The sequence below is a fragment of the Oikopleura dioica genome, chromosome PAR (genome assembly GCF_907165135.1).
Source record: "Oikopleura dioica chromosome PAR, OKI2018_I68_1.0, whole genome shotgun sequence".
In the NCBI taxonomy this organism is placed as follows: Eukaryota; Metazoa; Chordata; class Appendicularia; order Copelata; family Oikopleuridae; genus Oikopleura; species Oikopleura dioica.
In genome coordinates this window covers 1,112,609-1,127,177 of record NC_137293.1, presented here as the reverse complement: position 1 = coordinate 1,127,177, position 14,569 = coordinate 1,112,609, and the positions used below count along the sequence as shown (strand labels likewise).

General features: G+C 42.1%; 4 protein-coding genes across 4 annotated transcripts; 2 read left to right on the top strand and 2 right to left on the bottom strand.

Moving 5' to 3' along the window:
- Positions 1-1,222: 1,222 nt before the first annotated feature.
- LOC145701060 (uncharacterized) lies at positions 1,223-4,603 on the top strand. The gene is made up of 9 exons (XM_081778288.1): positions 1,223-1,250; positions 1,297-1,543; positions 1,622-2,035; positions 2,082-2,208; positions 2,251-3,625; positions 3,665-3,796; positions 3,841-4,040; positions 4,081-4,333; positions 4,395-4,603. Exons 1-9 carry the CDS (start codon positions 1,223-1,225, stop codon positions 4,601-4,603), a joined length of 2,985 nt encoding a protein of 994 aa, XP_081634414.1.
- LOC145703698 (uncharacterized) lies at positions 4,591-5,720 on the bottom strand. The gene is made up of 7 exons (XM_081781084.1): positions 5,652-5,720; positions 5,457-5,606; positions 5,258-5,412; positions 5,164-5,213; positions 4,959-5,119; positions 4,787-4,904; positions 4,591-4,741 (listed from the first exon to the last, which is right to left on the bottom strand). Exons 1-7 carry the CDS (start codon positions 5,655-5,657, stop codon positions 4,662-4,664), a joined length of 720 nt encoding a protein of 239 aa, XP_081637210.1. The 5' UTR covers positions 5,658-5,720; the 3' UTR covers positions 4,591-4,661.
- A 2,583-nt stretch (positions 5,721-8,303) lies between these two features.
- LOC145701059 (uncharacterized) lies at positions 8,304-9,410 on the bottom strand. The gene is made up of 6 exons (XM_081778287.1): positions 9,300-9,410; positions 9,137-9,252; positions 9,022-9,098; positions 8,893-8,979; positions 8,468-8,846; positions 8,304-8,428 (listed from the first exon to the last, which is right to left on the bottom strand). Exons 5-6 carry the CDS (start codon positions 8,844-8,846, stop codon positions 8,304-8,306), a joined length of 504 nt encoding a protein of 167 aa, XP_081634413.1. The 5' UTR covers positions 8,893-8,979; positions 9,022-9,098; positions 9,137-9,252; positions 9,300-9,410.
- Positions 9,411-11,371: 1,961 nt separating this feature from the next.
- Positions 11,372-12,391, top strand: LOC145701058 (putative oxidoreductase SAS2370). Its single transcript, XM_081778286.1, has 3 exons — positions 11,372-11,567; positions 11,620-11,862; positions 11,905-12,391. Exons 1-3 carry the CDS (start codon positions 11,372-11,374, stop codon positions 12,138-12,140), a joined length of 675 nt encoding a protein of 224 aa, XP_081634412.1. The 3' UTR covers positions 12,141-12,391.
- The last annotated feature ends 2,178 nt before the right edge of the window (positions 12,392-14,569 follow it).

Sequence of the window (14,569 nt, the reverse complement as noted above, 5' to 3'; positions counted from 1 at the left end):
CTCTAGAAATTATTCAAGTGCATTTAAGTACAGGCAGGAAAAGATAACATTCAGGCATTATTTTTTTGATGAGCATCTATTCATACTTTTTCAGGAAGAGTTTTCTGCGAACGGCCCTGTTTGTACCTGTCGAAACACACTTTTTTCGAGCTCTAAAGTTGTTGTTTTCCCGACTAAAGAAGCCTTATTTTAGGTAAGGGTTAGGGACAAAATTCGGTGTAGATTTTGAGCGTTCCTAAACTCCAGCAGCAAATCCAGCTCATGACTGGTCCGGTCACTGCCAAAACCATGCACAAATAAAATCGCCAATTTCTCTCTTCAAAATCCTCCGCCATCAACTCCAGGAGTCTCATCTTCGCTCTTGTCTGACTTTGTTCCTTCTGACTCGATTTTTATTAGACTTGTCTCTTCATTTATTCTCAATATGACTTTGAGTCAGGTTGATAATTATCAATCTGTTTTCATCAGAAAAATGAAAAATTGACGTTTTCAACCTTTTTTCTGTATAAAAATGTTTCGACGTAGCAATATAATTTATTGTAGAGAGGGTTGAGCGTGCGCCGCTTGCGGAGTCGATTAAATTATTTACTGCATGATTATTTTCTGAGAGCCCGATACTCTTCCAAAACAAAATGTTCGGCTCAGAATTCGTGATTGATGATTGAAAATCAAATATAGTTTCTTTAGTTGCAAATTTTCATTTTTGCCCTTTTTCAATTTTTTCTTTTAGTTTTTCATGATCGAATTTTTAATCAAATAAAAAATATATTTGGAAGTAAAATTCAAAAGAATTTTTCAACGAGAAATTTCAAGTAACTAATGTACTGGGTACAAATAAGCGGCATATTTAATTTGCTCATTTATCCTCCTGCATCAATTTTTGACATCTGCACTTGCATTTTTTAAAAGCATCAGCGCATACGGTACTTGATTGAACAGCCTCTTGGGTGTATTTGGCTTTTTGAGCACTAATTAAATCCAAAATGAAGTTAGTTTCAGCACTTTTAGTCTTATAAACGCGCTATTTTAGAGCACTTTTTTGCTTTCAGAAAATTTCATGCGGCGTTTTACTTTTCAAACTTTCGAAATAGATGGCGTGGTTTTGATATTTTCGCAACGTTGACATTTTAAACTCAACTTTCGATAAGTGAAATTATGGCCCGTTCGTAAAGTTCGGGCAGACGTCCCAACCAGCCGGAAATGCGGGCAACTTCATTCGATAATGAAGCTTCTACCGAGTTTTATCTTAGGCAAGATTTTTCCTACAAGAGAGATTTCAACCAAAACGCTTTTTAGGATCTGCAGTTGGACAGATTTTATGTCCAGTGTGCGATATCGAGTGGGATCATAAAGGGAATCCAATCGCTGGAGACGATAGATGTCTCAATTTGGAAGGAGATCCTGACATCCTGCAGACATGCGTTGTCGGACCCGGTCTCAACCAGAAAATTGCGTGCCAATCAAGATTTGTCTCGACATGGGATAAAACGGGGGCCATGACATTTTCTCTCAGAAGAAGTTGCAACTCTTACAATGCCAATCTGTAAGTTTTCCTTTTTTTTCTCTAGCCAAATTTCGCGATTCGCTATGAAAGGTCGATTTTTTATATATTTTTCTAAAGCTTTCCCAATGGACCAGAAATGCAAGGCTGCGAATTGATAGAAGAAGATGGTAGAATTCGACGAACATGCTATCATCAGTGTATGGACGGAGACAACTGTAACGACTACCCAGAGGGCCAGGATCCGATTTTCTTGATGGAGACGAACAAAGACGGCGAAGGAAAACCAGTGAAACTTATCTGTAATACTTGCGATACTAGAGATGGCGATGATGAGGATTCCTGTCAAAATAACCCCGGAGTATCGGATGATGTACCCGAGTGCCCGCCTTATGCCAACTTTGCTTGCTTCAATGCTAACTTTTTCCCGCTCAATCTTAGTCCCGGAGCAGACAACGAACTGCAACATTTTTCTAAAGGATGTTCTCCTTTCGCGTTCCCAGATGAAGCCTCAAGATGCGACGAGTTTGCTATGTAAGATTCTAGAAAAATTGATTATACAACATTCATTTTCGAACAGGATCGTAAATGGTAACAACGGTCTTTATGAGACGTGTAGAAGTACTTGCACTGAGGACAGATGCAATTCCGGCCTCGTTGAATTTACTCCTTCCTGTTACACATGCTCAGTGACCTTGGACCACGAGGTAAACGTACTCCCTTAGCAACTGACAAACTGTTTCTACAAGGGTAACATCGTGAACTGGGGCGACGAGGACTGCATCAATAACGCGGCAGACCGGTTCATCGAACCCTGCGGACCTAATCAGGACATATGCGTGGTGGAAATGGAAGTTGACTGGCTCCCGTCTGGCAAACAGACGACTACGATTCGCCGAGGCTGCGGCAGTTCATTTGACCTTGAGCAAGATCCGGATACAATCGTTTGCGATGGGCGCAAGACAGCTGGTTTTCGACGACGACATTGTATCAAGACCTGCACTGCTGAGGCTGGAGAAGATCCTTGTAATAAGGACAACAGTGAAATCGCTGGAGAGTTGTCGGAAAATAATGTGAGCAGTTGCCACGTTTGCACTTCGGAATCAGTAGCTGATGATGATCAAAATGACTGTGCAAGCGGTATTGAAGGTCAACTGAATAAGACACCCTGCCCAGAATACGCAAGAGCGTCTTGTTTCGCCGCTAGATCAAGAAAAGTTGTAGATGTACATCCTGAAGGAAGATCTACGGTTACTCACGGCTGCTCCGCGTTCACTCAGAATTCTCAATCTTGTGTCACTTACTCCGATGCAACGGTAGAAGATACAGCTGGAAAGATAGAACATCAAGTTTGCAAACAAACTTGCGCCTTTGGTGACAATTGCAATAACCAGGTGATTGGGCTTCCAGAGGAAGAACCTCCTCTCTACTGCTTTGTCTGCACTGGTTACTACAACAACGGCGCTGCAACAGGAGGTTGTTACGACTTTGACGTAGACGGCTTCTTCGATAATATTCGACAATGCCCGTCTTCTAGTAAATCCTGTTTTCAAAAAATGCATGTCGAATGGCTTCCTAGCGGCACACAACAGATGCAAATAACAAGAGGATGCTCTGATGAAGATCCACCAAGTGCAGATAATGGCTCAAAAGCTACGGAATACCCAATCACTTGCGAATCTAGCTCTGATGTCAACGGCGCTTTTCTGTACAATGATTGCATTCAATCCTTCCCAATCGCAAAACAGGGAGATCAGCCACTAAATAAAGATACAGAAGAGCTTGAAAAAGCGATATCGGGAGTTGGCCTCTGGAATAATGCGCTTCAAGAACCTGTTGTTTCTTGTCACGTCTGCGAGCATTTTTCAGATATTCACGGAGAGGAAAATACATGTGATAAAGCTCCTGGAGACGAGACGATTCGAGAATGCCCACTTTACGCTCAAGCAGGCTGCTTTCAATCTCATACAATTCGAGAAGTTGTGGATGGTTACAAAAGAAGAGACACCTACAGAGGTTGTTCTACGTTTAACCTAGCGACAGAAGGAGGCATTGAAGATTTAAAGCCTGTCTGTAATGGATTCAAAGCCAAGGACGAAGATGGTGTGTCACGAGAATTTAACAGTAAGACATAAGAATTGATAATTACATGAAAGTTTTCAGGCTGTAAGCAAACATGTTCTGAAGATAACTGCAACAGTGCTGAGCCAGTGACTCAGCCAGAGCGAGTTTCTTGCTATTCTTGCTCCGAAACTCGGAACCATCTGAATGAGACCATCGGAAACTCTGATGAAGGTACGCTTCCCCTAATATTTTCCAATTATGCATGGTACTTTAAGGTTGTTTTATGAATCCAGCAGAAGAATTCATCGTTGAATGCGGACCGGATGCAAATTTTTGTGCGGTAGAATTCGAAATTGATTGGCTCATCAACGGCCAGCAAAACACTGTGGTGAGACGAACCTGCACCAGGGGCGATCAAGAAGCGGGCCCACATACAGAATGCAGTAACAACGCGGGAAGCTCCTCCAATTTCCACGTGAGAGGGTTCTGTGAAATTTTTTATTTGATCAATTTAGTTCAAAAAATGCATTGAAACCATGGAAGGCTCCAACTCAAACTCTCATCTCAATATCTTGGCTTACTTCTCCAATCCTTCTCCTGTCATCGATTGCTACTCGTGCTCGCATAATAGCGAAGAGGGGCCAGATTTCAAGAATTGTCTTGCTTCAAACGAGCTTTTGGATAATGAAGACTTTATTCAAGAGTGTGGTAGCTGGCAATCTGAGGGCTGTTTTACAGGAAATCGGTCAAGAAGAGACATTTTTCTCGGTATTTTGAGGATAATTGAGAAAAGTCTGTGAGTAGAGGTCTCTTTTTGACCGAAAATAAGCCGACGTTATTCACATTGAAGAAAATGAAATCATAACAGAGGTTCATCGCGGTTGCTCCGCCTTTACTGTCTCCACCGCTACCTGCGCTCACATGCAGTACCAAGACGGCATCGACTACGCTTCCTGCAAAGACACCTGCTCCGAGGCTCACTGTAACAACGAGCGCTACCCGATCGAGGAAGACACCTGTGAATGTCCAGAAGAATGATTATATTTTATTGTTTGATATAAAAATAAATAATGCAGAAAAAAGGCAGGGAGGTTTTTTATTGTTCTGGCTGTCTGGAACCGACGCGTTCGGCGAGAAGTGATCGGAAGCTCGAAAAGAAGCTTGGATTTTGCGGCTCTAAAAGCAAATGAATGAGTTTTTATTCTTATAATTCGGACTTACTTGGAGTCTGGTGTCTAAGAATCGCTTGGAATCCGCGGTAGTTGGCGACACCATCAGTAACCCACCGGAAAGTAAGATTTTTTTGATGAGTGTCGTATTCAGTGTAGCGAGTAAGTTCCTTTAAATAAATGTTATCATAACATATAAGTACTAAATATGATTTAAAACTTACGGAATCGCCGACCAAGATACTATCAGTGCCAGCATGAACAGTACCACAAAATGTTTCATTTCCAATTTGAAGATAATCGAAAGGGCAAGAGCCATAAGATCCTTCAACTTCAAATTCCTCGAACTCGATCGAAATCTGTTTGTCTTGAACTTGAATGTCAACTTGAACATGTTAAATATGATGCTCATATATTTTTTGGATTTACCTTGGCAATCTTTATTGCTTTCGTAATTGTCCAAGTTGGTTTCAGGTTCTCTAAAGTCACGATTTTTATCTCAAATTATGATATTTTATCTTACTCAAGAACGATTGGTAAAGTCAGGTCATAAGTCGGGCCCATTTCGCAAATGTTCTTATGCTGGAGTGCGGAAGAGCCGCGAGTGCCAGCGATCGCACCGATGACAATGATAACAAGAACGACGAGAACGCAGCAGATGCAACAGAAAGTACCTCCCTAAACCGACATATCGACAAGAAATCTCTCTGTTTACTAAAGACCTGTTTGTTCTTCTGAATAACCACGGGAGCAGGCGCAGGGGCAGCTTGAGCCTGGGTCGGGTACCCATAGTTTGGCTGCTGTGGTGGTGGCGGTGCGTACTGGGGGCCAGCGTTTTGCTGGATGTTCATGACGATTGGTTGTTGTCCCGGCTTCAATTATTTATAGAAAAAAATGCTAAAAAAGGAAGAAAATACCTGCATGTTGCTTGTTGATCTCTGAGAATGAGGAAGAAATGCTCAAAATTGAAGTAAAAATAAAAATTCTAGAGAAAAATGCAACTTTTGCGTTTTCAACAACATTGAGTTCCAGGACCACTAGAATGTCTAGAAATTCCGAAAACATACATTTTGACATACTGACATAGATTTTGCAAGGCATCATTTTTCCTGTTACCAAAAGCGTAGAACGTCTAGATGACAAGAAAGCGGGAAGAAAAGGATGCTCGTAAAAACTCAGCGAGATTTTCTTGTCTTATCGAAAGGTTGCAGTGCTCCCACTCAAGCAATTGCTGTTTTTGTTGAAGAAACGAAGTTTTTTGAGTATGCTTTTGTTTATTCTTATATTTCTTGGAATTTATGGGAGATTAGATATGGGTTCACCTTATATCTACCGAGTCATCCAAGAATGCCCAGTGAAAGAGAATAAGAAAGTGAAAATTTCAAATAATCTGGACGCGGAAGACTACCCAGCTTGGGCCAGTAGCGACATCGATAAATACATGACAAGGTTGAGATACGAAAAAGATCTTCAATGCAGCTACCAGTTCAATAACAACCATGAACATGAGGATATGGAGATGAGAATGGCTATAAGGATCTCTTGGACGGATAAATATCCGAAATTCATCTTCATTAATCCTGGTGGAAACCCTCAGAGATTGACTTACGAAGTTCATCATTGGTTTGGACCAAAGTTTACTCCCCCAATTTTTACTTGGAGAGACATAGAGTATATTGAGCATAATGGCGAATTCTTCTTATCAATTATCGTGCCAAAGAGAATGACATTTGAAATCGAGGATATAAGTGAATTTACGATGTATTTCGAATATTATTACGAAGATCAAGTAACTGTTGAAAAATCCTATGTGAATGTTAACAGAGAATGTGCAGAGATACAGCTTGAAAACAGAGCTTTATTTAGCCACAGGAATGGTCAGCAGAATGGATAAGCAGGGCTGGACAATTTGAAATCAACACAAATCTCAACACCCCAAAACGGCCTTAAGGGGGTGGTGGTCGAGAAAATTTTTTTCGACTTTTAAAAATTTTGATATTAATTTTAGATTCCCCGATAAAAAAGGAGCATTTTTGGTCTCTAGCTTCTCTTGATTGGACCAGCTTTATTTTCGATTTTATGCTATGAAATCACCATTTTCGGGAGTTTTGAAACGCGTTTTTCTCACTAAACCCGATTCAAAATTGATTTTTCATTGCCAAGTTATGTTTCTTGATCATATTTTAATAATAAAAAACTAAAAAAATTACGATTATTGTGATGTTTGCGAAAATTTCATTGAAAAATGACTGAAAATGACGATTTTTCAGAAAACAACATGTTTTCATTCAATTACTATTTTCTTTTCTAACAAGGTGAACTTTCTAAAACTAAGCCGCCCACACGCTTAAGGGACTAAACTTTCCTCTCGGTAAGTTTTATTTCGAAAAAATAATAAGGGGATCGAGTTTTTTAGGTCAAGAGATCGGTCTACTTTGAAGGAATTTTTCACCATTTTTTCGAGAAAATATTTTTTTCAAACATAGCCGCCCACATAAATTGGACCCTTTTAAACTTATTTTCAGCCAGAGAAAAAAAAATTTTTTGAAAAAATTGGAAAAAAAGTCTTAGTCTCGACCACCACCCCCTTAATGACTTATCAGGATGGCAAAATTCCCGAAATATGGGTGTTGAGATTTGTGTGGATTTCGAATTGTCCAGTCCTGGGGATAAGAGTAAAAAATGACCACTAGAAAGCGGCTGGGATCAAGATATTCCGTATAACCTGAATCTTGACTGCAATTGGACAATCAAAGCTGATGAAACTGGGTCGATTCTTGTGCTTGACCAACTCCACTTCGATTATCATGAAATTGTTGGATGCTACACTGCCAATTTGACTCTTGTTTTCGACAATGCTACGGTTTTAAATATCTGCACCGCAAATGAAGAGCTCATTCTGAAAGGAGATCAATCGGCTATCCTCGCTCGTAGAGGAAAAGTCCTTGTTTTCAAGGTGGAAAAAAATGTGACGGTCCATTTTGAAACTTTTGACCGTAAAGAAGGCAATGAAAGAGCGGATTATTCTATCGCACCGTATAAAGCATTTCAGCTTCCGACGGAAGGAACTGGCTTTCGAATAAGATGGTGCGAAGGCTATTATACTGAAAAATACGACCAAGAAAAGTTTTTTATTAAAGTTTTTTTGTCAATAGCGAAACTTTGCAAAGCTCGAAAAAGGCCCTGAATCGACAGTTTTACCATCGACTGCTCCTTATTCCTTTCATCCAGATGTTCAAACAAATCTTTTGCACACAGAGTTCTTTACAAAAATGCCGACAACGAATTTCAAGACCTATGGAAATCAAACAACGACGACAAAAACGACAACAACAATGATAATGACTGAAACAACAACTGTAGAAAACGATTGGTTTAATGTTGTTTGTTTGCAACCGACGCGAACAACAACAACAACAACGACGACGACGACTACAACGACCACGACTAGTTCGGATTCTTCTCAAATCAACTCAAGATCTAGCTTTGTTCTAATTTTGCTTTTCATGATTATGAAATAAATTTATTAAAACAATTGGGTCGAGTTTAGTTTTAACAACAGAAATTGCTCAAAGGCTGCTATTTTCATCTTTCTTTGTGAAAACGAACCATAAGAAGTTGTCGTCGTTTTCGTCAATTTCTTCAAATGCGAGCCATGTTCCTTGTTTCACGTGATCTTCATCTCGTTTCCACCCTGAAAGAGTGAAGGAAGATGAATCAAAAAAGTCAAAACCTTTGTGTGGCTGCTCCCCAGCTCGGATCCGATACGGGCAGATTTCTTCTTGGCAGTTCACTTGATCAAGTATCCAAGTATCGCCAAATTCTTCGTAGTTCTCGTTGTATTCTGGAAAGGGAACTTGGTTTATGAAACCAAAATGCAGCGGATCTGCAGTTGATGATACGTCTTTATAGTACATTGCGCGAAACGGAGGACCTTCGAGATCGTAATGGGTGTTGATATGAACCTCGTTTTGCCTTCCAGTCCATTCCAAAAAGACAAAATGAGTTTGAACCTGGTCGAGGTCGCATGGTCTCGCATCAGGGCCGTCAATACAATCGTGTTTCACGATCATCTTGTCTATTGATTTTTTCGTGGCGCATTTGACAGTCATCTTGAGTCAACAACAATTAACGAAAACAACAAATAAGGAGACTTACGTTTCTGTCATAAGTAAGAAAGCCGATTCTGTCATCTGTTTGAAAGTTATTCGTGGTTGAAGTAGTTCTCGTTGTCGTCGTTGTTGGCTTGAATCGCAAGTTTTTGAGATTTTTTTGTAGAAAAATAACCTGGGGACAAAGAGGATGAGAGCAGCCTTCGCAGCCGATTGGGCAATCAAGGCCACAAGGACAGGATGAGTTGCAATCTTAACATTACTATCATCTTTTTATTTCGGAAATCTACCTCCATAATCGACTCGGCATTGACTTTGACAGAGCGATGAGTCGCCACAGCTAGCAAGGCACTCCCTATTTTTCAATCGGCAATCGGAAAGGCAAATTTCATAAATATCCGCGTCACTATTTTTTCTCGTAAAAAATTACATAAAATAACAGTTTCAGCTTACACGCAGTCCTCTTTTGAGAGTTTTCGGGTCGCTGAAAAATCAAAGTTGTCAACTAAGGCACTCTCAATAAGACCGCCAAAGGCAGCTACTAGCAAAAATGGTTTCCCTGAGATGATCGATTTCGATGCTCTCTAATAGAATCTAGGGTGTATGCCACAACTTTTATGAACTCCAAAATTGTCTTCCTCCTGCTTTGATATTTATTCAAATTTAATTCTGACCAAAGAAGACTACTGAAGTTTATGACGCGGTTAAACCACATCATCGAAACGAACAAAACTTTCCAATAGTCAGCAATGACGGGTTCGAATGATTAAACTCTTATCACAATGGCCTTGAAATCAAGGAAGAATCTCATTTTTAGATTTTTCGGTTTATTGAACAGCAAGACATAAAATCACATGGTTATCTCGTCAAAATCCGCCGAATTTGTTGTTTCGGTCAAATGATTGATATCCTGATAAGCCGAACTGAAAAAGAAGCTGGTTAGAAGAATTTGAGAAGGAGCAGTACCTTATTCTGAGAAAAGCGTCCTGGACGGCGTGGACCACTAGCGTTGGTAAAAGAAGCGAAAGAGGCAAAAATTATTGAAAGTTTCATCTTTTTCTTCTACAAAAAAGAAACTGTTGAATAGCGAAGGCCGCTCTTCCTTCTTTTTTATACGGAAAGGTGTCACCCATTAGTGAGTTCATTAATATCGAAGTAATCGAGTAATGTGTTTTCTGTGGCACTCGCAATTTCAACCTTGCTGTTTGTAACCTGGCATTCTTTCACTGAACGAATAAATGACAGTCAGAAGAAATGCAGGAAGACAGTTCTTATCCATTTTCAAGTTGATCATTGAGTTTTTTGATGGAGTCATTTTTTTGCAAAAATAAAGCGGGTGACGCAAGAACATGATTTTTTCTCTTGTCGGGTACGAAAGAGACATGATAAAATATTATTCCAGGCACTCGAAGCTGCTTATGAAATTCAAGAGCCAGATGCCAGATCAGTAATTGGGATGTTTGGACGTTTACTCAGGCCAAAGTTTGATCCAAGGTTGTAATTAACGAACAGGGCTAGCAGGAAACTACTTTTCTTGAACAAAAGGTGCAGTGTCATTTTTATCGAGAATTAACTGTATATTTTTGAGAAACAAAGGCAATCTAAAGATGCGTTGACCAAAGTCTGTGGCTTTTAGATTTCGAAAAGGTCTCTTGATTCAGTGCTAATCTTCGCTAATCTTTCCGCTCTGTCTGAGGCCTAAAATTCCGAGCTAAGGGATGATCCTCCGATGGGGATGAACAAGTTACCGCAACTGGTGAATTTTGATGCGGGATTAGCCCCGAACAAAGTGGCGCACACGGAGTGATTTAGCAGCAGCGGCTTGTGTTGCTCTAGAAACTGTTGATTCAAAAGGTTATCGCAGCGAAGTGGTCTAAAAAGTCGGGGGAAACCGATAAGAATGTATTGATGACCCCGTTGAGAGTAAACGGCACCACGTTTCCGCGCATGGTCTAATTTTGCACCGCAATCTCTTTCGCGCGGTGTGCCGCCCTGTTCACCCGAAGATGCCATTACCATTATGGGCTTGAGAGATTTTCGCACACAGAATTTGGTTACCGGAGAAGTAAGGTGAAGGATCGAATTGTAGATGCAATTTTCGATTGATTTTGATTAGGTAAAAAATCTTTGAAAAATGCCGATTTATTGCCGCAAATTATCGTGCAAAAACCAGAAACGAAACAGAACACCTGAATTGATATACACGTGGTTTTGACGCTACACGTTAAAAAATTCAGCCGACCCTCAGCATTGTCAGCCAGGCTGACATTTTGCCCTGTCACGTGGCATAACAATTTACGCATATTGAGAATGTTTCTTCCAAATAACCAGCCTTCCAAAATGTTTACTTCTTTTCTTGCTCCTTCTTACTGTAACAACTGTATAAGGTATTTTCGCTCAGGTCAACAGTTACCGGGTTCAATATTTCTCAAGTAAACACGGTTGCCCTCCATTGCTTCGAGTTCAAGCTAATATTTGGACAAAAACTGATCCGTTTTTAAACCAAAAACATGAATTCATAAGAGATGCCAAAAACAGCGATCGTAACTGGAAGTTCTTGCGGCATTGGTGCAGCAGCAGCTAGACTTTTCGCAAGAAAAGGGTACAATGTCGTCGTTCATGGAAGAAATAAACAGAAACTGCAAGGAGTTTACGATGAAATCAAAGAAATAGGGACAGGAGGAGTCCACATGGTGGAAATGGAGCTGTCCAATCTTTCTGGTAACTATTTTAAAAAAAGTATTTTGACTGTTTTCTTAACCACCGATTCTAGATATTCCGCGGGTCATAAAAGAAACTGTCGAAATCTTCGGCGGAATCGACGTCCTTGTCAACAATGCTGCCCTCCTCGCTCAAGGCAACATCGAGCAAGTGACTGAAATCGAAACAGACAAGCTATTCGCTGTGAATGTCAAAGCTCCAATGTTTCTGATACAAGAAGCTCTACCTTTTCTGAAAAAGGCGAAAGGCGCCATCGTCAATGTCTCTTCTGTTTGCAGCTCCTATCAAACAAATAGTATACTCCCCGTCGAGATCAAATTTTTAAGAGATTTTTAAGACCACTTGATCTATGCTATGACAAAAGCGGCTCTGGATCACATGAGTGTCACTCTTGCCGGGAATCTTGCAGCCGACGAAGTCCGGGTCAATACCGTCAATCCAGCTGCTGTTCTGACAGAAATTTGGCAAAAAGCGCATGGTCTTCCAGAAGAAGCAATGGCAGGATTTGCGGAAAAAGTCAAGGAAAACCAGCCGATGGGAATTTTATCACCAGAAGAAGTTGCTCAAGTATGATCAAAAACTGGAACACACACATCACGTGAAAAATTCGCCACGTGCGCCGCTCAAGGAAATTTCCAGTTACTTGAGCGCCTTGTAAAGGTACAATATCTTGTTGTGAACCTCTTACCGCCAATTCCGTTATGCCGCGCCGCCGATTTTGATCAATTCCGCAAACGAAACCCCGTGAACTTCGCCGATCCCAATCTCCAACGACAGTTTGGCCCGCCAAAATGTCTTCTTCCAGCGCCTGTTACGCGCTCAACCTCTCCGAAGATCGAATCAACTCATGCAGCTGCATCTACACGCTGACTGAGTTCACGTTCGAGATCGTGGATCACCTGATGGCTCTCGCCGTCAACCCTGCGCTACTCAAAGCCGCTTCTGAAGCGATCAAAACTCGCCAAAAGCTTATAAATGCCCGAATTAAGGCTTTATTGGAGTTCGAACATTCACCTGGACCCTCTCGCACTGATCAAAACGAGACCCAAAGTTCTGACGACTCAGCTGACGTCTATGACTCCGCTACTGGCACCGATTCCGCTTCTCCCGTTGACAACGATCAGGTTTCTTCGGATCGAGAGTTAGATCGACGCACCTCTAACTCTCCACCCACTTCCTCCGCGCAACTCACCTTCTCGGAACCTTCCAGACCTGACTTCACAGTCACTCTCGCCGAACACACCTTCACCGTCAAAAACGGCATGTTTGACACTGGCGCCGACGATGTTATCCTGCCAAAATGGCTGCCGAAATGGCACATCCCTGACGAACTTTTGAAGCACCTGCAGAGCTCCAAGTTCACTGTCACTGGCGTCAACTCCGAGACTAAGGCCCGAGGCGAGCCCCGCGCTATCATCGATTTCAGCGATTCAAAATCCGCTGGAACCCGCATTCTAGTGACAGATGGCCACAACGCGCCGCCACTAATCAGCAGTACTGTCAACGATCACGCCGCAAATGTCCCATTTGGTGGAACTGGTACCAAAGACATTTTTCAACGACGAGATAGCCCTGGAGCAGAAATCTACACACAGGCTCTCAAGATCAAGTCGTACGCCCGTGATCCCTGGAATGCGCTTCTGATCGACTCTGGCAACCCCAGTAGCGCAGATTTTCATATTTCTGACGCTCGTCGATCTCAACCCTCTCAAGCTGCCAAAATTCAGCTTAAACCTCCTGCTCCAGGCCCCAACACCTCTACCTCGGACCTTCTGAGCTTCTTGCAAAGCCAGAAAGAGCTCGTTCTTCCATCTTATTACCACAATAGAAGCGAACTTCATGAACTCGCCCATCTTTGTGTCCAGTATAAAGACGTCTCTGGAAGTTCTACTGACGAGCTTGGCCTGTTCTACAGACCCGTCCGAATCCCGACAAATGGCGAATTCCCCAGCTGTGCTGGCAAGCGCTTGTGCTGCACTAAACTCGACACATCCACGCGATTTTCCGTCGCTCGAGTTTCCACTGGGGAGCGAGCAAATGTTGCTGCTCGCACGATTGTCAAAGTGGTGGTTTTCTTCACATTGCCTGATACTCTACACGACCCTGATGTACGCTACGATTCGCCTAAAACTTATGGCAAGCGGATTCAAATGCTCTCGAAGCTAGCGAAAATCGCCAATCGCTCCGCTGATCTAGCTCTGGAACGCCAACATAGGCGTCTACATCGTGATCGCCTTCTCAAATATGGCGATATGGTCCATCTCTATCAACCCGTCACTAAGGCAGCCAAAGATTCCAACTGTAACTGGATAGGCCCTTATGAAATCGCCTCAGAAACTGTCGTCAAAATCGTCGACGGAGCCGACTTTCGTGACTGGGCTCACCGATCTCATCTGCGTCTGGTCCCACCGCGCAATGATCAACTCAAATCTCCATCCGACCTGGCTCTTGTACAAGAGCTCATTTGTGGCGATGATCCCGATTCGCCTCAAAATCTACTGGTCGGCGCTTCTGGTTCGTATCCTGAACCTCTAGCAAAAATACCAAAGGTTGGGAGGCCGGCTGCTGAAAAGCAATTGTCAACCTCTGGCATGTCTACTAGAAAAAAAGAGGAAAAGGGCGAGTCCCGACTCGTTGCCTGATCCGAAGCGTCAAAATGCAGCTTCACTTCTTCCCTCGACTGCTGGAAATTCAACCGCTCCCGCCCGTTCTACGTCAACTTCAACTACGCCTCGCTCGACTGACTTGGTGGAAAATGATGTTCAAGTTTTACCTGATAAGACGACTTCTGCTCCTCGTGGATGTGCGGCAGACTCTCTACATGGACATCATTTGTATTCACCTTCTTCGTCAGCTGATCTTTCTTCCTTCATCGGAAATCCGAGCGTCTTTGGTGGTGGAATCAGGAAAAAAACTTCCTTGATTCGAGTTGACCACACTCGCAAGAGTACTCGTAGAACAAGGGAAGTTTTCTGCAAAAGAAAACTCGTCTGGTGTGAGTC